The sequence below is a fragment of the Phascolarctos cinereus genome, unplaced genomic scaffold (assembly GCF_003287225.1).
Source record: "Phascolarctos cinereus isolate Bilbo 61053 unplaced genomic scaffold, phaCin_HiC Scaffold_9;HRSCAF=440, whole genome shotgun sequence".
NCBI lineage: Eukaryota > Metazoa > Chordata > Mammalia > Diprotodontia > Phascolarctidae > Phascolarctos > Phascolarctos cinereus.
In genome coordinates this window covers 54,243,676-54,271,575 of record NW_027556402.1, presented here as the reverse complement: position 1 = coordinate 54,271,575, position 27,900 = coordinate 54,243,676, and the positions used below count along the sequence as shown (strand labels likewise).

At 37.6% G+C, this 27,900-nt stretch overlaps 1 protein-coding gene across 7 annotated transcripts in view; it reads left to right on the top strand.

The window, feature by feature from the left end:
* Nucleotides 1-27,900, top strand: part of CAMK2D (calcium/calmodulin dependent protein kinase II delta) — a 344,903-nt gene that overhangs the window by 173,157 nt on the left and 143,846 nt on the right. For all 7 annotated transcript variants that reach the window (XM_021001407.2, XM_021001404.2, XM_021001414.2 and 4 more), the window contains exon 4: nucleotides 17,397-17,451. In XM_021001407.2, the coding sequence (XP_020857066.1) occupies nucleotides 17,397-17,451 (55 nt within the window). The remainder of the gene's footprint in view (nucleotides 1-17,396; nucleotides 17,452-27,900) is intronic.

Below are 27,900 nucleotides of genomic sequence, written 5' to 3'. Positions count from 1 at the left end.
TCACCTTCCTTTCTCCTCAGTATCTCCTACCTCCATTGCCAAGCCATCTCTGCTCCAGGTCCACTGCTTTGAAACAATGGATTGCTAATCAATAGGAAATGGATAGAGTGAGTGGAAAAATAAAACAGAAATGCAATTTGGGGGGAGCAGAAGGGACATTTTCTCCCCAAACATATTTTAAAATCTGTGAGTACAAAAGTAATCTTTCACATCTTTATCCAAAGTAATTCCTAGGATTGTGCTTTGTATGAGTTTGCTGCTCATTAAATGTTTTCATTTTTGCTTTGTTTTAAAAAGAAGTGGTGAGGAAGGTGAGAAACAGAAAAAGACACATTCTTGCCTATTATTTGACCCAGAAAAGAACTGAGGACCCAGGGAAGTTTGTTATTATTATTATTAGTTTATATTATTGTTACTCAAGTTTATATTAAGCCCTCCTCCATCTCCTCTTTCTTCACTCTGCTAGTCTGCCCCATTTTTGTAATTGTAGCATGGGCTGCACATGACTCTAAGGATCCCAAATTATTCCCAGGATCAGCTGGGGTAGTTTATGTTATACAAATCCAACTGAAACCTTCATTTAGTGCTTTTTTTTTGTCTTTTAAAAAAGTATTTTGTCTTTTTCCAATTACATGTAAAATGTTTTAACATTTGTTCTTAAAAATTTTGAGTACCAGATTCTCCCTCTACCTCTCTTTCCCCCTTCATGAAGAAGACAAACCATTTGATATAAAATTATAATGTGCAGTCATGCAAAACATATTTCCATATTAGTCATGTTGTGTAAGAAAACACACAGAAGAACAACAAAAACAAAACCAAGAAAAAAAGAAACTTAAAAAAAGTCTGCTTTGATCTGCGTTCAGACTCCATCAGCTCTTTCTCTGGAGATGGATAGCATGTTTCACCATGAGTCCCTTAGAATTATCTTAGGTCACAATTGATCATTGTGCAATATTGCTATTACTGTGTACGTTGTTCTCCTGGTTCTACTCACTTCACTTTGCATCTGTTTTTTTCTGAAATCATCCTGCTTTCTCCTTGACCTGCAAGCTCTGGAATTTGGCAATAATATTCCTGGGGATTTTCATTTTGGAATCTCTGTCAGGAGGTGATTGGTGGATTCTTTCCATTTCTGTTTTACCCTCTGGTTCTAGGATATCAGAACAGTTAAAATCAGAGTTCCAGTCTCTTTCTGTATCCCTCTGTGAATATATAACAATGTTTGTATTTTATTATATTTAATGTCTTGCTACATATGTGACTTTAGACAAGACAGTTTAGCCTCTCCCAGCCTCAGTTTCCTCAATTGTCAAATGAGGATAACAGTATTTGCAGTGCCTATTTCACAGTATTGTTGTGAGGATCAAAGGAGATAATGTACCTAGTGTCCTTTATAACCCTGAAAGTGTTGTATGTGTCAGTGATTGTACTGAAGACTGCCATATTCCTAATTAGTTTGAATAATCCTGTAGGCACACTCTTTAAATATAGGAAATGTAAGGCATAAAAATTAGCAAGAGAAAACCCTTTTCATAATCACAGGTGAATGATTGTTTTAAGAATGGCAGCTTGCTCTCATGAGCTTAACAGTCTCAGCCAGGTTTCTTAGGTATTCTTTAGGGTCATCTTAATGTAAATGAAAGGAATTCAACTTAATTGTCAGATTCAATTCAGTTAAAAATTTTCTAGAAAAAAATATTTTATGAAGTTAGCGTTACACATTTTAAATCAGTGATTTTTTCAAATTAATTTTGCATCAATTTCAGAAAGTAGATGTGATCATTTTCTTTAACAATGCTAATTGAAACCTACCCTTGTGAATCAGTGGAACATGAAGCATTTTTAATTGGAAGTTTTATTAGGAATTTTGGTATACCTCAGGAAGCTGTTAACTGATGATTCATTCTCCTGTGAGAATTACATGCCCGTGAGGCTTTTAACAGCCTCAATCTGCAGCAACTTAATTGCTAAATCCTGTGGTCTTTTCCCATTCCTTATCATCCTTGGCTTTCAGTCCCGTTGACTACCCTTTCCTCTGGAATACTTTTTTTCTCCCTTGAGTTAAGTGACTGGTCTCTCCTGGTAATCCTCTTACACATCCAATTGCTTCTTTTTAGTCATAGGAGATTTAGGGCTGTAAAAAGGCAGAAAGTCCCTCAAACTACCCAGTCCAATCCAGCTCATTTTTCACATGAGGAGACTGAGATTAATAGAGGTTAAATGATTTATCCATGGTTACAAAAGTGGTGAAGTGACTAAGGCAGGATTTGAACCCAGGTGCTATTATTCTTTTCACTATGCCACGCAGTCTTCTTTGTTGGAGCTATTTCCTGGCCCCATTAGTGTGGGTATCCCAGGGTGCTTTTATAGGTCCTCCTTTTTTCTTTCATTATACTCTTTGCTTTAGTAATCATATCAACTACTAGATTTATACATCCACAGTTATTTTGTCTTCTGAGCTCCAGCCCTTCACCACGCACTTCCTAGCATATCTTTCTTCTTAAATGTCCCAGACTACAAAAGTCCATTGTCTTCTACTTTCAGTCTGTCTGTACTCCATTCTAGGGTCATCCATGTAGCATAATCAATAGAGCTCTGGACCTGGGACTCAAGATCTGAGTTCAAATCTAATTTCAGGCACTTAACCAGGTTTGTGTCCTTGGTTAAGTCACTTTATCTTTACATGCCTCAGTTTCCTCATCTGTAAAATGAGGATAATAAAAGCACCTCCCTTCTGAGGTTGTTATAAAGATCAAATGAGAAAATAATTGTAAAGTGTCTATCACAGTGCCTGGCCAATAGTAGGAAATTGGTTCATGATTCGCCCAAGGAAATGTAATCTTGCCTTCCGCTGAATCAATCAGTCAGTTAATTAATAAACATTTAAGAACTATTGTGTATAAGCTTAATGCCAGGGACTAAGAATTGAAAGAAAAAGAAAATCACTCCTTGCTCTCAAGGAACTTACATTTTAATAAAGGAGACAGTTGCTTACTTACATCAGTACCAATAATATATCCTCAAATACAAGATAATCTTAAAAGAAAAAGTTCTAGCACCTGGGGAGGGGAGCCAGGAAAGGTTCCTCCCACGCCAAGGGGCCAGGAAATAGCTCCAGCAAAGAAGACTGCATGGCATAGTGAAGAGAATAATAGATGAGATGAGTTTTGAAAGAAGTCAAGGATTCTAAGAGGAAAGACAGTGAATATAAAGAGATGAAGCATCACCTTTGAAGAATAAGTTAGTGTAACTATATCATGTGGTACATGGATAAGAATAATGTGTAAGAAATCTGGAAACATAAGAAGGGACCACATTATGAAGAGCTTTAAATATCAAATAGAAGACCTTATAGATGGTCTAAAGAATACAGAGGGGGCAGCTAGGTGGCATAGTGGGTAGAGTGCTGGACCTAGAGTCAGAAAGACCCATGTTCCTGAGTTCAAATCTGTTCTCAGATGTTTATTTGCTGTGTGACCCTGGACAAGTCACTTAACCTGGTTTACCTCAATTTCCCCATCTGTAAAATGAGGTAAAGAAGGAAATGACAAACCATTCCAGTATCTTTATAAAGAAAACCCCAAATAGGGTCATGAAAAGTCAGACATGACTAAATGACTCAATAAAAAAGTACAGAGACTCACTGGAGTCTGTGGAGTTGGAGTGGGTGGTGATATGTAGGTCTGTACTTTAGGAAAATCATTTTGGAAGCACTGTGGAAAATGGACTGCACTGGGGTGGTGGGAGTGGGGGATGCTTAAGACAAGAATACCGGTAAAAAAAACTATTACAGCAATTCGGATGAGAGATGTTGAGGACCTGAACAAGAGTATTAGCTCTTTGAGTGTAGAGAAGGTGAGAGATAGGAAAGATGTAGAAATAAAAAGGAGAGAAATGTTACAATGTATGGCAGGTGAGTGAGAATGAGGAGTCAAGGACCATGTGCAGGTTGTGAATCTGGTTTTCTTAATATTACCTGGAAAATTCAGGAGAAGGAGTAGGAATCAGGACAGCTAAGCGGTACAGTTCATACAACGCTGGACTTAGTCAAGAAGACTTGAATTCAACTCTGGCCTTAGTCACTTACTAGGAGTATGACCCTAAGCAGGCCACAACCTCTGTTTGCCTTAGTTTCCTTAACTACAAAATAAGGATCATAATCACGCCTACCTTTCAGGGTTGCTTTCAGGATCAAGTGAGATAGTATTTGTAAGAAAGCACTTGGCCCGATACCCGAGTGCTTATTCCATTCCCCTCTTCCCTTTAAGTCATAATAATGAGTTCTATTTTGGGCATTTTGAGTATGAGGTAACTAATCCAGTTAAAATGCCCAGTAGGCAATTGGTAATGTGGGATGTGGAGCGCAGGACAGAGACTTAAGTAACTTTTCAGTCATATCCGACTTCATGACCCCATTTCGGATGGCAAAGATACTAGAATGGTTTGCCTTTTCGTTTCCTTCTCCAGCTCATTTAACAGATAAGGAAACTGAGGGAAACAGGGTTAAGTGACTTGCCCAGGAACGCATAGCTAGTAAGTATCTGAGGTCAGGTTTGAACTCAGGAAGATGAGTCTTCCTGACTCCAGGTCTAGCACTTTGTGTGCCACTAGCTGTCTAGGAGAGAAACTAAAACCAGATATATAAATGTAGGATTCATCTGCATAGAGATAATGATTGAATTCTTGGGAGTTGATGAGATTACCTAGTGAGAGAATATAGAAAACAGTAGAGGAAGGAAGCAGAGTCCAGGAGAAGAAGGCAGAGAGAGGGAAAGGGAAAGAAAGAGGGAGAGAGTTTTAAAGTCCTAGAATATACCCACAGTTCATGAGCATAACATGGATGAAGATCCAGCCAAAGAGATTGAGAATGAGTGGATCAAAAAGCTAGGAGGAGAACCAAGAGAGAAAAGTTTCACGAAAACTCAGGAGGAGAGAGTATCTATGAAGAGCAAGTCATGGCCATGTCAATTGCTGAATAGGGGTCAAGAAATGTGAAAGTTGAGTATTGAGAGATGGCTTTGAATTACCAGAGCCTATTTATCCTTGTCTAGTGGTACTCATCAAATTATGCTTTGTATTTATGATACCAGATTCAGTAGCCTTTCGATGTTACATACTTGTGTGCTTGTCTTACCCAGCCTATGGATTTTAAGCTTTATTTAATCGAATTCATAATTGTTTTTTAGCAAAAACAGTGGCAACAATAAAATATCCTGCATGAATTTGCCTTAATTTAAACTGTAATTTTTAAAAAGAAGAACTTAACTCTCTGCACAGCATTTGTACTCAGGCCAGTCAGGTGTGTTGTAGAGCTTATCTCCATTGGAAAAGTGTGTTATCTCTAAAGACAGAAATACACAGTTTAAAAACTGAAATGGACCATGTATTTAATGTTTAGTGGTATGTTCTGGACTGAATGAACACTAACTCCCATTTCATGGATAGAAGCCTTTCATCTTTCTACGTAATCTTTAGAGATAACTCTTAAAAAATGCATCTTAAACATAGTCTATGGCCTTTTGTGACCAATACTGCAAATAATATTGAAACAATTATTGCTGAAACAAATCTACACAAACATAAATATATTAAATTCATTTAACAAGTATAAATTAATATAAAAAGGTACATACTTTTCTTTTCAAATACTACACAATGAAAGTCATAATTTACTTCCTTGGTGATGTTTATGATCTCATCTTAGTTTTATCCCCACAAAAATCAATTTAAAACTGATTGATACATTTATAAATCTGATATATTGCCTGAAGTTGATCATTTTACAAATCACTTCTCTTTGGAATTACTTGCTAGTTTTTGCTTAAGCAGTATTAAGCATGGATTCATTGCAAGCCTGTCCAGATCTCTATGCTAAGCTATAGCATAGCAGAATTGACAGTCATATCCCAGATGTCTGTGCCACTGTACCATTAAAGCTGTACATCGCACATGCTCAGAATGCCTGGCTATTTGTTATATTATGACAAAGCAAAGGATCCATGGCATATGCAAAGGATATTTTATGGACATTTTGACATCTTCCATGCCTAGAGTAAGAGTGGAAGTCAGCATGTTATTCACAGTTACTGTTGGAATTTGTTGTCAGCAGCCATTTTTTAAAAACAGTTCTTAACAATCATAGGATTCCATTCATTTCTGTATTCTGTTCTTGACTCACTATTATAGTAAGCATGCTGTTTAACCAGTGTTTGAGTCAGAAATAATTTTGTTGGACAATGGGATAAATAACAACAGTGGTTAGAAAGAAGAGAAAGGAGGGAAGGTTGGAACCACTTGTAGAAATATATGAAATTAGTATTATAAACATTAAACAGGCATCGGGAAGATTTTGACACTGAAAACTGTGTTACAAAATAGATAGAAATAAGTTCATGGAAAAACCAACCTAAAAATCATTCAGAAGGCTAAATATTGGCTTTTTTGTTTCCAGAGAAACCATAACCATTTTTCTCTAACATTTGAGGTACTCTTTACATCAGTATCATGCTTGTTGAAGGTAAATACAATAAGATTTAAAGACAATAGAGAAGACTTAAAGGGTAGGATGAGGAGAGGAGAATTTTATTAATTTTATTATATTTTTATTTTTTATTAAGCTGCTACTATAAGCCAGGCACTGTCGTTATCTCATTAGATGTTCACAGCCATACTATTAAATAAAATTTTCTGTACACTTATCCGTGTCAAATAAGAGATTATATTTTGCCATCTCCAGCCAATTTTTTTCCGAGTAGATGTTTAATGTCCAGTAGAATAACATGTAGATCATCCCATCTGCTTTCTGCTTCTTGTATACTTAGTGGATGGGTGAGCTCTCCACAATCCCGGAACAGGTCCTTATTTACATTTCTTTGATTATCTTCCACATTCATTTGTAGCACTTAACATACTAGAGGGGCAGCTAGATGGCTCGGTAGATAAAGCACTTGGCCTAGAGTCAGACCGGACACTAATTAGCTATGTGACCTTGGGCAACTCACTTACCCTCTGTTTGCCTTAGTCCACTGGAGAAGGAAATGGCAGATCACTCCAGTAGCTTTGCCAAGAAACCCCTTGGATAGTATTGGCATGATATGGTCCATGGGGTCATAAACAGCCTTTCAGAAGCTGCTTGGAGTAATGTGGACTCCTGAGCAATCATTGGCTACCCATCAGAAAGTCTGTCTTGGAACAGCCAAGAAAGGCCACTTGCATACCCTATAGTACATTATGAGTTCTCTGGGTACTAAGTGTTACAAGCTCTCTGAAAACTAAATGGGAAATGCTGACAGCTGGTAATTCTGGTCTGGGAATAGGGAATAGAGACACCTAAAACTAAATAGGCGGACTTCTGTTTGGGCTGTAGGAGTGGATTTGGAGCCTAGTGTAATGATCTTTTTTTCTTCTAGATAAATTCATGGTTGTACCATATTGATCTGTTTATTTCAAAACATCTGATCACTTTACCATCTTTTCTAAATACAAAACTTAACAGTTTCTTTTAAAGTATGTTACAGTGTTAGCTAATTGATTTTAAGAGGATGATTGGTTTGATTTTGTTGCCACCACCAGTTAATGTGTTTATTTTTTTTTGGGGGGGAGTGAGGCAATTGGGGTTAAGCGACTTGCCCAGGGTCACACAGCTAGTAAGTGTCAAGTGTCTGGTCTGAGGCTGGATTTGAAGTCAGGTCCTCCTGACTCCAGGGACAGTGCTTTATCCACTGCGCCACCTAGCTGCCCCTAATGTGCGTGTTTTTTTTAATGAACTTTTTTAAAAAAATAAACTTTTTTACTTTCTGATGTAGAAGTTAGTTAACTTTTCACACCTCTCTTTCCATATTAAGAAAATTATATTTGAAATCATTGAATCGGGGGCAGCTAGGTGGCGCAGTGGCCTCCCTGAAGTCAGGAGGACCTGAGTTCAAATCCAGCCTCAGACCAGACACTTGACACTTACTAGCTGTGTGACCCTGGGCAAGTCACTTAACCCCAATTGCCTAAAAAAAAAATCATTGAATCTAATGAAAACAAAGTAAGACAAGGTTAGGATCATATTATGGTGTAGATTGCTAAAAATCTTAAATCCCCCAACAGAACACAAATGCCTTACCTAACTTTAGCAGTTATATGTTAAATAACTAAAATTAGACTAAGATTCTCTGTCTGTGCTGTTGTTGTTGTTCAGTCATTTCAGTCATGTCTGACTCTTCATGACTGCATTTGGGGGTTTCTCGGCAGAGACACTGGAGTGGTCGTCTCCTTCTCCAGCTCCTTTTACAGATGAGGAAACTGAGGCAAACAGGGCAAAGTGACTTGCCCAGGGTCACACAGCTAATAAGTGTCTGAGAGCAGATTTGAACTCAGGAAGAGGACTCTTCCTGATTCCAGACCCGTTGTTGTTTTCACTGCACCACCTGCCTTCCCTCTCCATCTGTACCTAAGTGTAACTAGTTTAACGTAGTTGGCATCAGTCTGTGAAATTTCAGATTGGTTGCCATTCTTAGAATGCCCCTGAACTTTCCCAGTTCAGACAGGAAAACATCATGTTGAGGGGCAAGAAAAGGTTTTACTGACTAATTAGGGAACTGTGGGGAAAAAATTGCCATTGGAAAATTTATGTTACAGCAGTGTTTTAATTTGTGAATTATGTAAATACTGAATGACTTATGAGATTACATTCAGGATGTTTCATATGAAGTAAAATCCACTTCACCTATCATCTATCCCTCCTTTCTGTCTATATTGTTTATCTCTGTTTATCTGTCTATCTATCTATCTATCTATCTATCTATCTATCTATCTATCTATCTATCTGTCTGTCTGTCTATTTCTCTATCTAGGCTAGGGTAGGTATGGGATAGGGCGATAGCCTAGACCTTTGATTCTTTATTTAGGATTTCCAGAGTGGGAAGTCCCACCAGAGCTGTATACCCCCTCCCTCAGTCAGTATGTACTGGAGGCAGCATTTGAACTCAAATGTTCCTGATTCTGAGGATCAGCCAAGATGCCTCTCAATTTATTATGTTGCAGTAATGCATCCTTGAAGAGAGTGGCTTCATTTTTTTTTTGTCCCCGAGGACTTAATCTAGATGAATGCTTTTCATTTTATAAAAAAACTACAGGTAGCTTTAGTGGCTTTTTTTTTGTACACTACATTCAGCAGTTCTAACGGAGAGTTTTTCTCCTATAACAGTAAGTCTCCTTCACACTTGGTTCCATCTTTTCTGCAAGAGTTAGCTTGATTTTTATCCTAGATCTCAAAATATTTTTTTTTATCATTTGCCATTTGAAGTAATTTCTCTCTAGAGATGACCATCTATGTACACAAATGCCACATGAAGTCCAGGTTGAGCTATTTCTCTCTAGAGTGATGACATCTGGTTGTTGAAAGTGTCTTTGGACTAACAAAAAGGGAGAGAGGAAAACTTTGGATTTATAATGAGCACAGTCTTGGCATTCAACTTTAGGGAGAGGCTTGGCAGGTTGGATGTAGCCTGGCCTGGCTGAAGTCTACAGTAGCTGTGAACTGTAATTAACTACTGATGGGACTATAAAAAGAATCTTATTTACAAGCTAGCATATTTGCATTGCAACTATGAACCAAATCCAAATTTTTCTGTCCTTGTACATAGGGAAGCTAAAAAAAGAGAAAACTACCTCTTTTTGTAACTGGAATATTGGTAAGCCCTGGCAGACAGCTATTATGGGCACTTAGTACAATGTGTTCTGTATGAATTTCTTTATTGACCTTATGATAACATCGGCAACCCTGTCCTTCAATAATAGACTGAATTCTGTTTGGGAGAATTCTGCTACCTCTCTATATCATTTTTCTCCATTTATTTATTTTTCTTCTAAAATGGAGTTTCTGTTATGGAAGAAAAAAAAATTGTGATATAATATAGCCCAAGTCAAGACATTTAGGTCTAGCCTCTAAATTGTAAATGGATTGTTATTCAGAAGTTTTTCAGTCACGACTGAGTCTTTGTGACTCCATTTGGAGTTTTCTTGGCAGAGATACTGGTGTGGTTTGCCATTTCCTTCTCCAGCTCATTTTATAGATGAGGAAACTGAGGCAAACAGGGTTAAGGGATTGACCCAGGGTCACACAGTTAATAAGTGTCCAAGGACAGATTTGAACTCATGAACATGGGAATTCCTTGCTCTGGGCCCAGCACTCTATCCACTGCGCCACCTAGTGGCCTTTGTAAGTGAATTATCAGTTAAAAAATGGATTTCGTTTGTCACTACTTGTTACTAGGGCTAAGTCATCTAGATGCCTGGTACATACATCACTGATATGCGTGCCTTCAAGCCAGGGATGCAGATTGCAGCCAATCTATTCCTGCCCCTTCTGTGTGACTATTGTCTAGGGTCTCTAGCCAATGGGGCAAGCCTTCCTCAAGGACCCCTTCTGCCATAAGCTTCAAGAACCATCGGGATCACTCCTGTACCACAATGAAGAAGGTTGAACTAGAATACTCTTAATATCCCTTCTAAATAGTCAACAAACATTTTTTAAACACTTACTATTTTCCCTGCCTGATTGTAAATACTGGGAATACAAACATAAAGAAAGAGTGTCTCTGACTTCTTCAAGTAGCTTACATTCTAATTGGAGGAAGAAACCACGTAAAAACAGGGGTGAGGGGAATGGAGAAGTTCAGAGGTTCAGGAAAGTCATGATCACCCCTTGGAAAGTAACCAAGTCACAAACATTAGATGGCCTAGTAGTTCCTCAAAATGGAGGTCTTAGAATTAACTCATCAGTCAGAGGAGGAGGCCTCAAGGTCAAAGGGATCATCCAATGGGAGAAGGTCACAGAGGTGGATGTATCTTGGTAGGGTGAGAAGTTCAAGACTTATGATCCTGTGTTCCTTTGACAACCCATGACCACAGTCTTAAAAATAAAAATCTAATTGGTGGTTGTAAATAAGTTCTTTTCCTTAGAGATGAGGAAGCGACTGTGGGTTCTAGCAGCTTGTGCCAGAGGAGATCAAATTCTGGCAGATCTTGTTAAACTGGAAAGAATTAGAACAAATGCACGGCTGCATTGGTGGCGTGTGTATGTGTCACCTGAGAATCAGCCAGCTCATGAAGACAATCTACAAATGCTCAGAAAAGTTGCAATATGCCTCTACAGAGGATGGGCTAATGTTGTAGAAATAATAGATCTTCAAAGTAAATATTTAAGAATTGCCTGAAACCTAGTAAAGCTAACTTGCATCTTAAAAGCCTCTTGCAGGGATGAAAGAGCTTTCCAGAAGACGTATCTGTTATTGAAATCCCTTTGGCAAGGCTGCTTGTGAGGCATCCAATAAATAAGTTTTGAATCCTGCATTTCATAATGATATAAACATTATACAATTAGATTTACGCATAAAGGTAAGTGAGGTGGCCCCAAGAAATGGAAGCATTTTTTTTTCCAATTTGACAAACAAGTTTATGTTTATAGAATTGCAGAATTTTAGAACTGAAAGAAACCTTAGAGATCATTCAGTCAATCTCTTTATTTTACTAAAGAAGAGCACACACAAAGTCCATGGAAGTTGAGTAACTTGCTTATAGCATGTAGAGCTAAACTTGGAGGTGATCCCAACTCTCTTATACAGCAAGTGAGGTTGTGCCTAGTAATGTGACTTGCAAATGTGGTTATCCTTTAGGTATCTCAGTAAAAGGAAATAAAAGCTTTGTTGGCTCTGGAAGCCCTCTTTTGAAATGCAAATATATTTCAGGGCTGGGTAACACATAAGGTGTCATGAACATGTCACTGAAAATCAGTTTATCAGAGACCTTTATTCCTAGAAAGTTAACTGGTTAGGGAAGAGAAGACAGGACTAGCTTTAGGATCCTGGATCAGGCTAAGGAGGATATATCAATTGGGGAGTCTGGGAAGCCAGAGAGCAACATGATGACATGGGAGAATGTACAAAAGGGAAGGTAAAAGGTCACCCAAACCCACATTTTTTTTTCTTCCCTATTTTACCTGTTGACCCTGAGAATTTTACAGATGGCAGACAAAGGAGCTGAGCTAACTAGGATGGCTTTCACTGGCTTGAAAGTTCTTATAAGCTCAAAACATGAAACCATTATGAAAAGTGAAAATGAGATGGAAAATAAGTCAGGAAATATAGAAAGTTTATCTGTTCCTGAGAATTTAACCTTAAGGTTCTGTAATGCTTTTTTATATTCTCAGAAACTATTTGATTTAGTATCTTTCTTAGAGACAGCCAAGTAGTTAGATATGAATCCTTTGGACATGTTTTGATGACCAAAGACACAAATAAATTGTCAGCTAGACTAATAATTGGCACATTCTTTTCATCAGTAGATACTGAAATGGAGAAATTGATTTTTGAGAATTGTATTTCAACTCTCTCTAACAGCTCAAAATATTTATTTCAGCATAGCTGGGGAATAACTATGGAAGCCCAAAGATCTTTGGGTTTTTTTAGGACAGGCATAGCTTCTAGGTAAAGCAATGATGTATAAAATTTGTTGCCACTGAATGAGAAGCTTTCTATAGGTTCTAGCCCATTTAGTGTAAAGATAAATTGCATCATATTTGGGAAACACTATCTATGCTGCCTCTCCTCTTCATTTTTATGTATTCTTCTTCTCAATATGTTTGAGAAATATAGATAATTATTTTAATGTTTAATATTTTACTTCCAATAAGGTTCAGAATTCTTTTTTCTCTCCCTGTATGAACCTCACATACTCCTACTATGTTTGTAGTATTTTTGCTAGGATTTTTTTTTAATGTTTGCGTCAATGTAATTAGTGAGATCAATTAGTGGTTTTCTTTCTCAGCTTGATCCCTAAATGGTTTGGTTCCTTTCTTATAAAAGAAGTTTGGTTAAGTGCTTTCTTTCTCAGCTGATGTAGACATTTTTTAGTATAGATGTTAATTGCTATTCCATAGGATTCCATAGGATTTAGAAATAGAAGAATCAATAGAGTTTACATAGTCCAACCATGGGCAAACTGAGACCTAAAACTTTGAATTGATTTGCCCTAAGTCAGACAAGAAGTAGCAGAGGTGGAATTTGGACTTAAATAATTTCACTCAAAATCTAGTCCTCACTCTACTCTAACATAGTGGTGTTTTTGCATTTTTCCCCCCTTAGGCAATTGGGGTTAAGTGACTTGCCCAGGGCCACATAGCTAGTAAGTGTCAAGTGTCTGCTACTGGATTTGAACTTAGGTCCACCTGAATCCAGGACCGGTACTCTATCCACTGGGCCACCTAGCTGCCTCTGTATTTTTTTTTTCTATTTGAGTTAGGATGCATTTTATTCAGCATTGTTTTTCATTATCTCATCATTTTTACATTATTCTTTCATCTGCTCTTATTATGCTTTACTGAAAAACCACTAAACTTATAAGATTTGTTTTGGAGTCAGTACTTTCCAAATGTACTATTATTTTATCTGTAACAATGACATTTTGACTTTCTAGTTATCCACAGACTGTGTTTGCAAGTCTACTTATAGGTTTTTCCTCTCTTAAAATATTCTCTACCCATATAGACATTTCCATCTTGATGAAAATAAATGATTTTCTTCCTTTACCTAATGTCCCTGGCAGAGTTAATACTGATTAACAGGACAGAAAAAGAAAAGTGATGGCTCTTTGATAAGTTATATAACTAATAGCACATTGATGTCTTAGAACATGAAGTGATAATTAGTTCTTTAGAAAATTCTTATTAGTATTTTATTACTGTCCTAGTAAATTATAAGAATTATTTTTTTTCTCCTAAAGCAAGTCAATATTCATTTTGAATATATTTGAATCAGTATTGTAGAAATAGAAGGCAAAAACACTTTAAATCCCTTAAATTACTAATTTCCCAAAATAATGATATACATACATGTTTGTACTATCATAGTTAAACAACAAAAGCAATAATTCTCAAAGATAAATGTTGATTATACAAATTAAGAGATGAGAGGACTTCATTTTATTTTGTTTTCCCCTCCACGAGGAGCCTTTCTAATTTAAACCAACTTTGATAGAATTTCTTCCTGGTAAGAGATATTGAAATTCAAGCTCTTGTAGAAATTTAGATTAATTCCATTCACTTCAATTCAGTAGATATTTGGTAAGTATCTACTGTATAGGAGACATTTCGCTAAAGCAAACTTTCATGCTCGGCTGCTTAGTGACTGGATTATGGATTGGGTCACTTGAATAACTAAATCGCTTAACTAAGTCAGTTTCTTACTCCTGGCTTCCCTGGCTTTCTCAGTCCCACCTAAAATCCTCCTTTCTACATGAAGTCTTTCCCAAATCTCTTTAATTCTAATGCCTCCCTCTAAGACTAGCTTCAATTTATTCTGTATATATGTTTATACACAGTTGTTGACACATCATCTCCACCATTAGACTATGAAAGCATTGAAACTAAGGACTGTTCTTTGCCTTTCTTTTATTCCCAGAGTTTAGCATAGTGCCTGGCACATAGGAAGTATTTAATAAATGCTTGTTGAACTGACAAGAATTAATTGATGATTTGATTGACACCTGTCATAACTGTTAAGCTGGTATATTCACCATAGCTTCTAGCCAAAGTCTGATCAAGTAACCTAGAAAATATTATTGTTCCAAGTTGAAAGACATTGAAACATGGCCCAGTTTATAACCACTCATCACCTTCCATATGCCAAATAAAAGGCAGCAGGCACATTGATTGTAGCTGGTCACACTTCATATATTCCTTGAATGACATACAACTTTATAAATACGTAGGAAAGAATCACAAAGACAAAACAATTCCCAAATAGTCTCGCTCTGGAAGAGGATCAGGGCAGATGTGAAGAAAGATTTTTTTTTCACCTCTGTCCAATGCCTAAGGGTGCTTCACTGTGCTCTAAAGTTGAATGGAGAATTAGGCACAGGCATTCACTTAATTTGGTTGTTAGCTTAAGCAGCATGATATAGTAAAAAGAACATTTGAACTAGGAGACCTTGATTCAAGGCCCCATTCCAACAGAGCTATGTGGCCATGGACTTCAATGCCTATTATGGGATTGCTATCCAGCATAAATCTGGCCTTCATTTGTGATATCATTGTTGGGTATAAATCTTAATCTCACTGCCTACCTCACAAGGTTTTGAGTGGAAAACACTTTGTAAATTATAAAATCCTATGTAAGTGTTATTTTTATCATTGTTAAGGAGCATATGGGGTGTTCAGGGAAGACCAGCACCTCTGGTATGAGAACTTGCTGAGTCCTTTTCAAGGCTGCTCATGCAACTTTGGTATCCAGCAGGTCCTCCAACTCTCACCTGTGGCTCCAAGAAGCTGTAACCAGTGCAGTGGCCACACTCTGGTAAAACCTTCTTGACAGATAAGCCAAACCAGATTGAGGGTAACTGAGAGGCCTCAAACCAATCAGTGAGTCAGGAAGATGTCTGCCCCAAGCATGTAAAGACTCCCTCAGGCAGAATGGGTAGATGAGAGCAATTTGTTCCAACGGCCATGAAGGCAGCTTCAGTAGACTCTGTGAAATGCTTAGAGCTTGGTCAGACATCAAGTCACCAAGGTCATCCACTTCATCCTAAGCCATCACAAGTCCTGATTTTGTCTTCAGACAACTTTGTGCAACTCTCCTTCACTTATATCGAATTCTTATGAAATCAAGAAATCACCCCCTGAGGTTTTGGTCCACTTTGAAAATGAAGGACAAACAATATTGACAATACCTTTAACCCAACCAGATCCAAATTCTAAACCAGAGAAAATACGCTCTCCAAATGAAAGATTGAGCAAGTTTTTTAGCCATATAGTAGGTACGTCCCTGAGTTGGACGGAAATATCATTTTTGTAATATAATATTAGTTAAAAGCCTTTTGGAATAAATCATTTGTAAAGGGAATATTCATCTATTTTAGAAGCCTAGAATTTCTTAGTTTAGTTTTCCTTAAGGTAAATGCACACCTGTATCTTATGTCATTTTACCCTTCACCTACCTTAACTTAGTTTACTGAGTCACCCTTATGAAATTATTTAATTCCATTTAAATGTCTCTTTGATGACTAAGTACCCAGCTCTGCTCTAGACACGAACTTGATATATCAGTTGTAAAAAGGCAGAAAAACTGACCTACTGTCACTTTAAGTTGCCAATAATAACCCTCATCTATACACTTTCAAACAATGGCTTAATTATTGTTTTCTGTTAGGAAACAAGTGTCACTTGGCTCTTACTTCACAGGGATAACCCTGTGAGCACCAAATGTGATCCTATTTGTGAAGTGCTCAGTGTGGCGCCTCGCGTATAGGAGGCACAAGAGGTCTATCTCGGTTTATCTGATTGTTAGTGCTCTCACTCACTCTATATTCATTTTTTAAAATTCATTTTAAAAGGTCACTTTGTGGGACAGTGGATAGACTCAATCTCCTTAATAAAAGGATTTGTTCTGCAAAACTTGGACTCACTCAAAAGGCCACATCCAAGGACTAGAAGGCCACAGGTTCTCCACCCCTGGGATAGGATTTTGGGCCTGGAATCAGAAAGACCTGAGTTCAAATATAGCCTCATGTGTTTCCTAGCTGTGTGATCCTGGATAAGTCACTTAACCTCTGTCTGCCTCCATTTCCTCAATATAAAATGGGTGTAATAATTGCACCTATCTTAGAAAGTTATTGTGAGAATCCAGTGAGATAATATTCATAAAGCACTTAGCATAGTGCCTGGTACACAGTAGGTACATAATAAATGCCTGTTCCTTTCCTCCCCTATTTACTTTGCATTTATTTATTTATTTGTTTGTTTATGAAAATACTGTGTGCCCAACAGAATGCAAGCTTCTTGCATATACAGAAGATTTTGCCCTTGTCTTTCTATCCCTAGGACCTAGAACGTTACCTGGCATCTAGTAGTTCCTTGATAAATGATCGTTGAATTGAACTGCATTGAGATAGTGAGATATCATTTGGATCAGCCAGGGACGGACTGTGACAAGACCTTCAAAACCAGGCACAGTGATACAGACTTTACACAGATGGCAATGGCAAATGACCATTCTTCAGCAGGGAATGAGATGAACAAAATGTTTTAGGAACAGTGAAATGGTGGTGGTGTGCAGATAGTTTGAAGCAGCAGCTTGAAGAGGTTGCTTCAGAGCTACAAAGCTATTATAATAATCCAATTGTGACATGACTGTGGCCTAGACTCGCATCATCGTGGTGGGGATGGTAAAAATAGAGGCAAATTGGAGGTGGCGTGGGGAAGGGGCATTTTGAAGAAAGAGTCATCAAGTTGGTAACAGATTAATTACATGGAGTGAAGGAAAAGGAGGAGGCAAAGATGATTTCTGACTTGCAATAATGATGGTCTCATTGACAAGTAATGATAAACCTCTTTCTCCTTTTCTTCCTGACAGTGCGACTCCATGACAGCATATCGGAAGAAGGGTTCCATTACTTAGTCTTTGATTTGTAAGTACCCCTATATTTATATTGTGTTGGCATGTTTGGGCTGGCTCTGTTTGAAAGAAATCAGGTTTAAGTTGAGTATGAAGGCGAGTTTCTTCTCATTGGAAAGCCTTAATTGATTATGCTAATATTTTGAAAAGCCTCCTAAATTGGCATCAGAAAGCTATGCCTTCTGATGAGAGGTGATCAATACTGTCTTCTTCCCCTTTGAAACACAATTAATTATTAGAGTCACCCTTACACATGAGTTAGCTTTCTGGATTAATAATTAACAATCTTGATTGAATAAGTAAGCATCAGCTGTGCCTTGAACTACAAAACACCTAAAGTATGCTTATTTTCTAAAGGATTTTTTTAAAAGTTGAATTTCCCTAGTGCTGTTTCCTCCTATTGCTGACATATATGATTTTGGTAGGTAAGTTTAGTGCCTGGGTCAATAATTACTGCTCTATGTCTTATGCTAGGCTAAACACTGATTGGTATGTAAAATATTTTCAGCATCTTCTATAAACTGAAAGTCGTAGTCCAGAATTGAACCTGCACACAGTGTTAGGAAACAATTTATAGTGTAACTTTTTCATAAAAGATGATATCCTTCTATCCCATGCAACTTTCCTATTTGGAACACTTTATTTCTATCTGCATTTGGTTATTTGTGGATGTAAACAGTTCCTTAATATAAAGTGGGAAATGCAGGTGGCACTTAGATGGTCTATTTGGGGTTACAGTTTATTTTTGTAGTTAAAAAATACCACATGTACAACAGAATCATTTCCCCATTCAGCACCGAGTGACCAGTGAAGCATGTATGTGAGTAAGACGTGTCACACAGAAAACAGAAAGCTACTGAGCCATCCAACAGCCAGGAGCCAGTTTGTCTTGGGGTGGGTAAAGCACATTCAGATCTGGCCAAATAAAAGGCCTTATATAATCTTGGCTGGCATTATCCCCACCCCAGAAAGGAAAATGAAGGGACTTCATGGGATGAAAGTTGCCAAATGTGGACAAAAGCTGTAATTTGAAATATGCTGATTCAGGACACTGCATTTACCTTAATCTTTAGTAGGTTGAAAAAATATTTAAAGTGCATTGTGTCTACATTTGTAGATGAAGAAGCACTCAGACTTCAAAGAATTTTTAAGAATTTAAGAAGAATTTAAGAATTTAAGAAGAAAAAGATATTTTCCTATAGATTTATAGGCTTTAGAGTCAGGAGGGATTGTAAAGGCTTTTAGTCCAACCACCCTGTTTTACAAATGAGGAAGAGAAATAAAACAACTTTGCATGGGGAAAATCAGTGTTAGCTCCAGAGCCAGGACTTGAACCCTGTGCTTTCCACCGTGACATGCTTATTACTTCTCTACACTAAAAATTCCATAACAGTAGGGATAAGCAGCAGGCCTGTGATTTCACTGATACACAAAAATCCCTAAGGAGGAAACTCATTCTACTAATGCAGGTCTGTATAACTTCTCTGCAACTCAGAATCTTAGGATTGGCTTAGAGCAGAGATGTCAAACAAGGAGGGGAGTAGGACCCCAGCATATGGCCCACAGCACCTCACAGTAAGGCAGGAGCCAGATTGAAACATAATTGGGAAATATGTAACACAATTAATTTAAAAAGGAATATACGAATATGTTGGGCCCTCATTTCTATTTGAATTTGATGCTACTGGGCTAGAGCTCTGGGAAGTTGAGTTGCCCAGGGTCATAAAGCCAATATTTATTCAGAACAGGACTAGAACCTAATGAAGAAATAAAATGAAGGCGTGTTACAAAATGAAGTTGGTTGGATGTGAGAATCAAGAGAACCAATCAGATTCTGTCTCATGAATATTGATGTATTTTCCTCCGTCTTGTTGTTCTTCTACAGATCATTCATGGGGAAATAGATAGTCTGAGCTGTCTATTGGTTCATAAAATTCTGGTGGATTCATTTAATCAGTATCTCCCAATTCTGGGACAGGAAAGACCTCAAAACTCGTTCTCCCCTTCCCAACTCAACAGAAACTCACTCTTTCCCCCTCCCAACTTGGAAAATCCATCATCTTTTCTCCAATTAGAAATCAAATTATCTAATCTTGTATGCTGATTTATATCCTGTTAATTGTTTTCTTTTAATGCACAAAAATCTGTCTCCCCCTATGGCCAAGATGAGATGGCCTGGTCCTGATTTGTTATGCAGTTGGCATGCATTACTTAACAAATTGATATGCTTGGAAGTTTGGACCTTTGTTTCCTCAGTTAGTTCGTATTTCACCTGTCACACTAGGTTTTCATGACCTGAGGCTAACTCTGTATCCACTATGCCAATGGTTCTCAGAACCCCTTTATACTCATAAAATTTATTCAGGAACCTAAAGAGCTTTAGTTTATGTGGGTTATATCTATTGATATTTACCATATTAGAAATTGAAATTAATACATTTTAAAAGATTTACTCATTCATTTTAAAATAATAGCAAACCCATTTACATGTTAACATAAAAACATTTTTTTTTAATCAGAAGATAAAAGCAGCTAGGTGGTGCAGTAGATAGAATGCCAGGCCTGTAATTGGGTAGATTCAGAGTTCAAATCTGGGCCTCGGACAATTACAAACTGTGTGACCTTAGACAAGTCACTTAACCCTGTTTGCCTTAGTTTATTCATCTGTAAAATGAGCTGGAAAAGAAAATGGCAAACCACTCCAGTATCTTTGCCAAGAAAACATCAAACAGGGTCACAAAAAGTCAGACATGACTGAAAACAACTGAGCAACAATTTAAAAATATGAAAATAATTATTTTTAAAAACAAAAAATAATTAGCGAGAAGAGTAGCATCATTTTACATATTTTTGTAAATCACTTCAGTGTCCAGCTCAAATGAAGACAACTTGATTTTCATATCTCCTGCATTTCATTTTTTTTTTTGACTTAACTTCATTGAAGACAAGAAGAAAATCTAGCTTCACACAGATATGTAGTTGGAAAAGGGAGGATTAGTTTAATAGGCAAATAATATGCCAGTATTGTTATTATAATAGTTTTGACCTTGATGACCCCATGAAAGGTGTTGGAGCCCTCCAAACATCCTCAGACCACACTTTGAGAATCGCTGAACTGCACCAACATGCTACCTCTTTTTTGTTGTTACTGGGCATTCAGTCTTTCCATTGTATCTGACTCTACATGACCGCATGGGCATTGTCGATGGGTTTGTGTTTTTTTTGACAAAGATACTAGAATGGTTTTCTATTTCCTTCTCCAATGTGTTCCCATTTTATGGATTTTATGGAACTAAAGCAAATAGGGGTTAAGTTACTTTCCCAGGGTCATACAGCTAGTGTATGTCTAAACTCAGATCTTCCTGACTCCAGGTCCAGTGCTCTATCCACTGCACCACCTAGCCGTCCCATATCCCACCCATCTAGCCATCTGCAAATTAGGTTAAAAAGCAGGTCAGTGGTATGATTAGTAGAGTTTCCTGGGTTGGTAGCCAGTAGACTTGGTTCACCATTCCTGGTATGCTTGCTTTTTGCTGTACTGGATATTCCACATTCCACCTCTGCACTTTTATATAGGCAATCTCCCAAGCCTGAAATACTTTCCCCCTCAGTTCCACCTTTTGGAATTCATAGCTCTAGTTAGTTTAAGTGCCAGCTCCTCTACAAAGTTTTTCCTGGTCCTATAGATTATTAACATGCACCTCCCCCCACCATTTACTTTATATTAATTAGAGAGAGAGAGAGAGAGAGAGAGAGAGAGAGAGAGAGAGAGAGAGATTTATTCATCTGTGTATATATTGTTTCCTTCCCTCTTCCACAACCCCCCAGAATGTAAGGTTGGGCAGGAACTGCTTTCATTTTTATTGTTGTATCCCTAGCTCCTCACATGGTCATTTAATGGCTTATTAACAAGGGCCATTAATAGGTACATTTTGAACAGAAGGCAATAAAGTGAGCTTCGGATTTGGAGTCAAAGAACACGCCTGATTTGGATACCAGTACTACCTTTGTGACCTTGAACGAGACACCGACTCAGCCTCCTCCACTATATAATGAGGAGTCTGACCTAGATGGCCTCTAATATCTCTTCCACTACAGAATATTATGATCTATGAATTGATGTCTCTAACTAGCTTGTGATAGATGACATATCATTTGCTAATACTAGCTAGCATTTATGTCGTGCTTTAAAGTTTGCAAAATACTTTACAAATATTACCTCATCTTATCCTCCCAACAGCCCAAGAAGCTAGGTGCTATTATTATCCTCATCTCACAGGTGAGGAAATTGAGGCAGGGTCAAAAGAATGTATGTTTCTGGTTTGAAGCTTGTCTTCCTGACTCAAGATTCAGTGCTTTATCCATAGTGCCACCTAGCTGGGCTTCATTTTCTTCATTTCTCTAAATTGAAGGTAATCTCTCAAATTCACTGATGATAAAGTCTAGTAGAACATACCACTTTAGAAACAACCAGGAGAAAGAACTCTTAAAGGCACTGAGATAACATAAGAATGAATTCTTAATTAAATTTCCCAAAATAAATTTACTGCAGTGGTTTAGAACCATAGAAAATAGGAAGCAAACCTAATAAAGACTTATATCACCCTGCCAAGCACACTGAGGTTAAATATTACTGGCTGCAAAGAAGGGCCTTAATTCTACCTTTAAAATGATTCTGTTGAAGCAAGTGTTATAACAAAGATGAAAGCCCCTGGATTCCTAAAGAAGGAATGTTCTTTGGGCTTGTCTCCGTGATGATGGCTTTGGCAGCATTTTACTTATACATTCTTTCTGTGGAATTTTGAATTGTATGAACCTAAGAAGAAGTACTATTTTTAAAGGTCCACTAAGTCTCCTTCAGATGATTATTCCATTTCTGAAAGGCAAAACAGTAATTCTTTGCACTGTGGGTATACAATACAGGTTCTATACATTGTTATTTCTAATTCTTTGACTGATAAACACCTCGGTTGAGTTCAAAGCACATAGATGCAACCATTCCATTTTTAGTTAGTTCTTACCAGTAGAAACAGAGCTCTATGCAAATGATGGATTAAAAAGAAAAAAAAAATGGAAACGCCTTCGCAAAGTAAAAGGGGTGGATAGCCTTGATTTTGTAACTTTTACCAAATCACAGTATACCCAAGGCAAAATTATGCATTCAGTGGTTTATCTCTGTTTCTCTTCCCCTGCCCCCCCATATATGACATTATGGTGCCCTTCCCCAGCACTAAGAACCTTATCTTGTCCTTCACCTTAAGATCCATGTGCCTCAACAAGGCCTGCTTTCTGGGACAGTGCTCCATATTCTACATGTTTGTTTGTTTTTTTATATTTTTTTGAAACTGGATCTCCCTACCTTACTTGGTCTGGAAGCATAATGACCACTGCTGAGCCCAATTCCCATACTAATCAGCACATCTCTTAACCCAGGCAGAGTCACCCTTTCTTAAGCATTCTGGAGCCCCTGTGCTTATGAGAGGAAGCTCATCATATTTGTGCTGAACTCACTGTGGACACCCAGATGGCTGTTCTACGTCAATACTCACAAACTCCCATGATACAGCAGCCTCAGCCTCCCTCAGTAGCAGGGATTATCGATGTGTAGCACAACTCCTGGGTTCCTTCTTCATTCATCAAAATTGACCTGCCCTTCACACCATTCTGTCAGTTGAATCTTCTGGGTAATGGCTACCAACAGAGTGACATGCTATCTTTTCAATGGAACATATTTGCATTCTAGCATTTGGAAACACTAGAGACAATGCTTAGGAACCATTTTGATAGTGGGAATTTTAGACGCCATACCAGGCTGATAGGTGACATGTGGGGGGGGGGAGAGGGAATAGAATTCTGGACATTTTTCAAATCATAGACCGGAGGCAATCCAGTATTTCACCTATTTCCCATACTGACACCATGTCTCTACCTACTGTCTATCTTTTTAGTCCCATGACAATTTATAAGCTGTGTTATGTTAGCACAGAGTAGTACCCAGAAGGGAAAAAATCCATCTTATTTAGGCCAGTTTCCAGGATTTAAATCTAGCTCTGACTTCTGAATAATTTCTCCTCACATTTCTTTGTAGCTACCACTTTCACTGTTTTTTCTTCCTACTTCTCTAACACTTTCTTCATTGGCTCTGCATCTTAATCCTGACCAAGGCCTTAGGCTTTCATGATGTTATACAATTTCCTCCTCCTCCCTTAGTTGACCTCTCCTGTTTTGCTTCCTAGTCCACCTCCCTGTTCCGCAGGGGAAGCCAGGTAGTACGGTGGATAGAGCCCTGGGCCTGGAGTCATGAGATCAAATCTGTGACTCTGGGCAAGTCACTTAACCCTGTTTGCTTCAATTCCTCATCTGTAAAATGAGCTGGAGAAGGAAATGGCTGACCAATCCAGTAACTTTGCAAAAAACAAAACAAAAAAACAAATAGGGTCATGAAGAGTCAGACATAACTGAAAAATGACTGAAAAAAATTCTACTTCCCATTTCCTAAATGTTATTCTTCATTGTTGTCTTTGTTCTTATGCTTTTCTCTGTCTCTTGTTGATCACACTCCTTCCCTTGGTTTCAGATATCACTTCTATGGAGAAGGCTTCCAAATATATATTCCTAGTCCTAAATTCATCCCTGAAATCTAGTCCCAGTTTCTAACAGTCTATTCTATCCTTATCTCAAGCTCAACTTGCCTAAAATAAAATACTAAGACATGTCCCCTCCTTACTTATGTAGTTCTGTTAATGATACTGTTATTCATCTTCCCAAATTTTAGATTAATTTACTTACTGTACCTCAAAACAAGTCCTATATTTTTCTACTTCTTTATTGTTGCATGTACCATCTTGTCCAAACCTTGACTGTCTTCCTTACTCCTTCCATTTTTATAGTTTTTGTTGACATGTTTTGTCTTGACAAAAACATTGCAAACATTTCCTAATTATCCCCACTCCATGAGAACTCTTTTGAAACAAACAAAAAAATTAAGCAAAATTAACTGTATAATGACCTCATCTGAAAATAAATGCAACATTCCACATCTGTAGCACCCCCAAAAAAATTACCCACTATTTAAAAAAAAATTAATGAATAGAAATTTATTTTCTCTCCCTCCCAAATCCACTCTATCAGGAAAAAAAAAAGGAAAACAAAACCCTTGTAACAAAAATGCATAATCAAACAAAACAAATTTCCTCAGCTATATGCTTACTGTATCTGTCTGTCTGCCTATCTGTTTATATGTGTGTACGTGTGTATATATATTATATATATATATATATATGACACCTGACATCATTTCTACTGTAATATATGTGTGTATATGTCAGGAAGTAAATAACGTGTGTCATCATTGTTCCTCTAGAACAGAACTGCACAACTTGCGGATTTTTGAAAATGTTTTCCTCTGCATTTTTTGCAGACCTCCCAAAATCCTTTGGTGCAATGAAGTTTGTACAGGCCTGCTCTAGAATCATGTATAGTCATTGTATCAAGCGGCTTCAGATCTCAAGCTATACTACAAAACGGAACAATTTGGTTCTGATTAAAATATTGCGAGTTTGATCTTTGGAACGGATTGCATACAAACATACAAAAGCAGATGAATCTCAGCAACCTAATATTTTGATAAACACAAAGATCCCAGTTTCTGGGATAAGCAATCACTATGTAATAAAAACTGCTGGGAAAACTGGACATCAGTGTGGAAGAAATTTGCTTTAGAACACTATCTCACGCCTTATGCTAAGAAAAGTTCCAAATGGATACATGACCTAAATATAAAAGGTCACATAATAAACAAATTAGAGAAACATGGGGGGAAATTCCTGTCAGATCTATGTATAGAAGAAAAGTTCATAACCAAACAAGGGATAGAAAGGATCACAAAAGTGGATAATCTTCATCACATAAATTATAAAAGTTTTGTATTAACAAATCAAATAAAGCTAAGATCAAAGGGGAAACAACTAGGGAAAATTTTTGCAGCAATTTTCTCTTGTAAACATCACAAATATAGGAACTGATTCAAATTTATGAGAATGAGCCATTCACCAATTGATACATATTCTAAGGATGTTATTCGTTTGTGTCTGACTCTTCATGACCCTGTGGACCATACTGTCCGTAGGGTTTTCTTGGCAAAGATACTGGAGCGTTTTCTCACTTCCTTCTCCTGTGGATTAAGGCAAACAGAAGTTTATCACTTGTCCAGGCTCACACAGCTCGTAAATGTCTGAGGTCCGATTTGAGCTCAGGTCTCCCTGACTCCAGTCCCAGCAATCTGTCCACTGAGTCACCTAGCTGCCCCCATTCTAAGCATATGAACAGGTAATCCTCAAGAGAATAAATTCATGCTGTCTATAGCCATATGAAAAAATGCTCTAAATTATTAGTAATCATAGAAATGCAAATTAAATTAATTCTGAGATTCTACCTAATACCCATCACAGGGGCAAAGATGATGAAAAGGAAAAATGTTAAATGTTCGAGGGAATGTGGGAAAATAGGCACATTAATGTATTACTACTAACCTGTGAATGGATGTAGCCATTCTGAAAAGCAATTTGGAATCGTACACAAAATTACTAGGCATCACATGCCCTTTGACCCTCCTTACTCCTTGCTGATATAAGTTCAGCCCAATTCACCCCCTCCCCCCGACTGTGAAACTGTCTGAACATGTAATGAGTCTTCTCTCCTTTGAACTTCTGTAGCATTTATTTCCAGTATCCTCTTTTTGAATTAAATTGCATATTTCTTTTGACCTACCTCAAGTTGTTGCTTATTTAAACACAGTTTAAGTTAGCATGCATTTTTGCTTTTTGTTTCCACCTAGACAGCCCACTCTAGGTTTCAGGACCTTCCTTGTCTTAGACCTTTTGATATAATCTAGAGACCATCAGACATAATGCCTTATTCATATTAGGTGCCCAGCAAATGTTCAGTGTTTGACTAGAACTCTGGCAAGGATGAAATATAATTTTTATGCCTTAGCCAAGTAAGACATTCTTCTACTTCTTACCTGATATACAGCTAAGAGTATTATGTAAAAAGAATGAAAAAGCTGATAGTCACTTCTTCTGACATCCAAATTCACATCTATCTCACGAGGTGCTTGAAATGTAAAAGTCAAAACTTCGAATGTTAATATTGCATGGTAACTTGGAGGTCATTTAATCTCACCCCTCCTTATTCTACATGAAGGAAATGAGTTCCAATTTAGAGACTACTCTATTAGGAGGAAGTAGTTTAACCTCAATTTGCCTTAAATCACCGGAGAAGGATATGACAAACCACTCTAGTGTCTTTGCCAAGAAAACTTCATATGGGATCATGGAGAGCTGGGCATGACTGGAACCAAAGCCCAACAACAAATATTAGTAGGAAGAATGGTAAACAGAAAAGAATGCTAGCTCTGGGGTCAGAAGGCATGGGTTTAAAACGAGCCTGGGATGCCTACTACCACCTGTGTGATCATGGGCAAGGGATTGAATATCCTAGACCTCAGTTTCCTCAACTATAGACTTGATGACCTCCGAGGTCCCTAGAGCTAAAATCAGCAATCAAAGGATATTGATCCTGGTACTCTCTGTTCTTACATGTGATGCATGAATGGGAAACACCTGGTTGGAAGAGAATCTTTAAAGTAACATTTTGCTCTATTTAAAAACAAATAGGATAGGAATAGACTTGACTTGTAATTTCATTAATGTAGAGCCTTCACCAATTTACCCTTTACCAATTCAGGTAGACACTTCCCCTGCAATTTACAGTCTTAAAGAGTAGCCTAGAGCACTGAGGAGACTTGTATTGAGTCCCACAGCCAATATGTTTCAGAGGCAGAGTATCAACCTGTATTTTCCTTGCTCAGAGGCCTGCTCTTTATCCACTATCCCATGCTGTCTTTAGTATGATTTCACCACCAGTATTCACAAAATAAGTATAGGATCCTATATTCTTTGTGCCTTTCAGTCAGTTGTGTGACTGCAAATTTGTGATCTGCTGTAGAATATCATTTGTGAGAGCCTGCCTTTTCCCTTCTACCTTCCTTTAAGTATATCCTCAATATATGTATAAATTAGTATAAAATTTTCTAGATGTGAAAAAGTAGACATAGGGGTTAAGAGTTATTGATATTCTTTCAGTTACCTTTTCCTCCCAAATGTCTTGGATCCTCTGCTGTTTTAGACTATATCTCTCATGATCCTCAAAATAGGTCAGATCTGGTATGGTCTTCCACTTTTTAAACTTTGTGTGGTCCAGCTGTTATTCTTGTGTTTAGCTCTCTGTCATCATCATAAAGTATATCATGGTCTGTGCTGCCTCAATATGGTGGCTCCACTGTCATTGATGGAGAGATGGGGTGTATTATAGTATCTTAACAAATATTTAGTATTTTTTGTTGTGATATTGGCCTTTTATTTTCAATCTCTAAATGCTTGTGTCTTATGCCAAACTTACT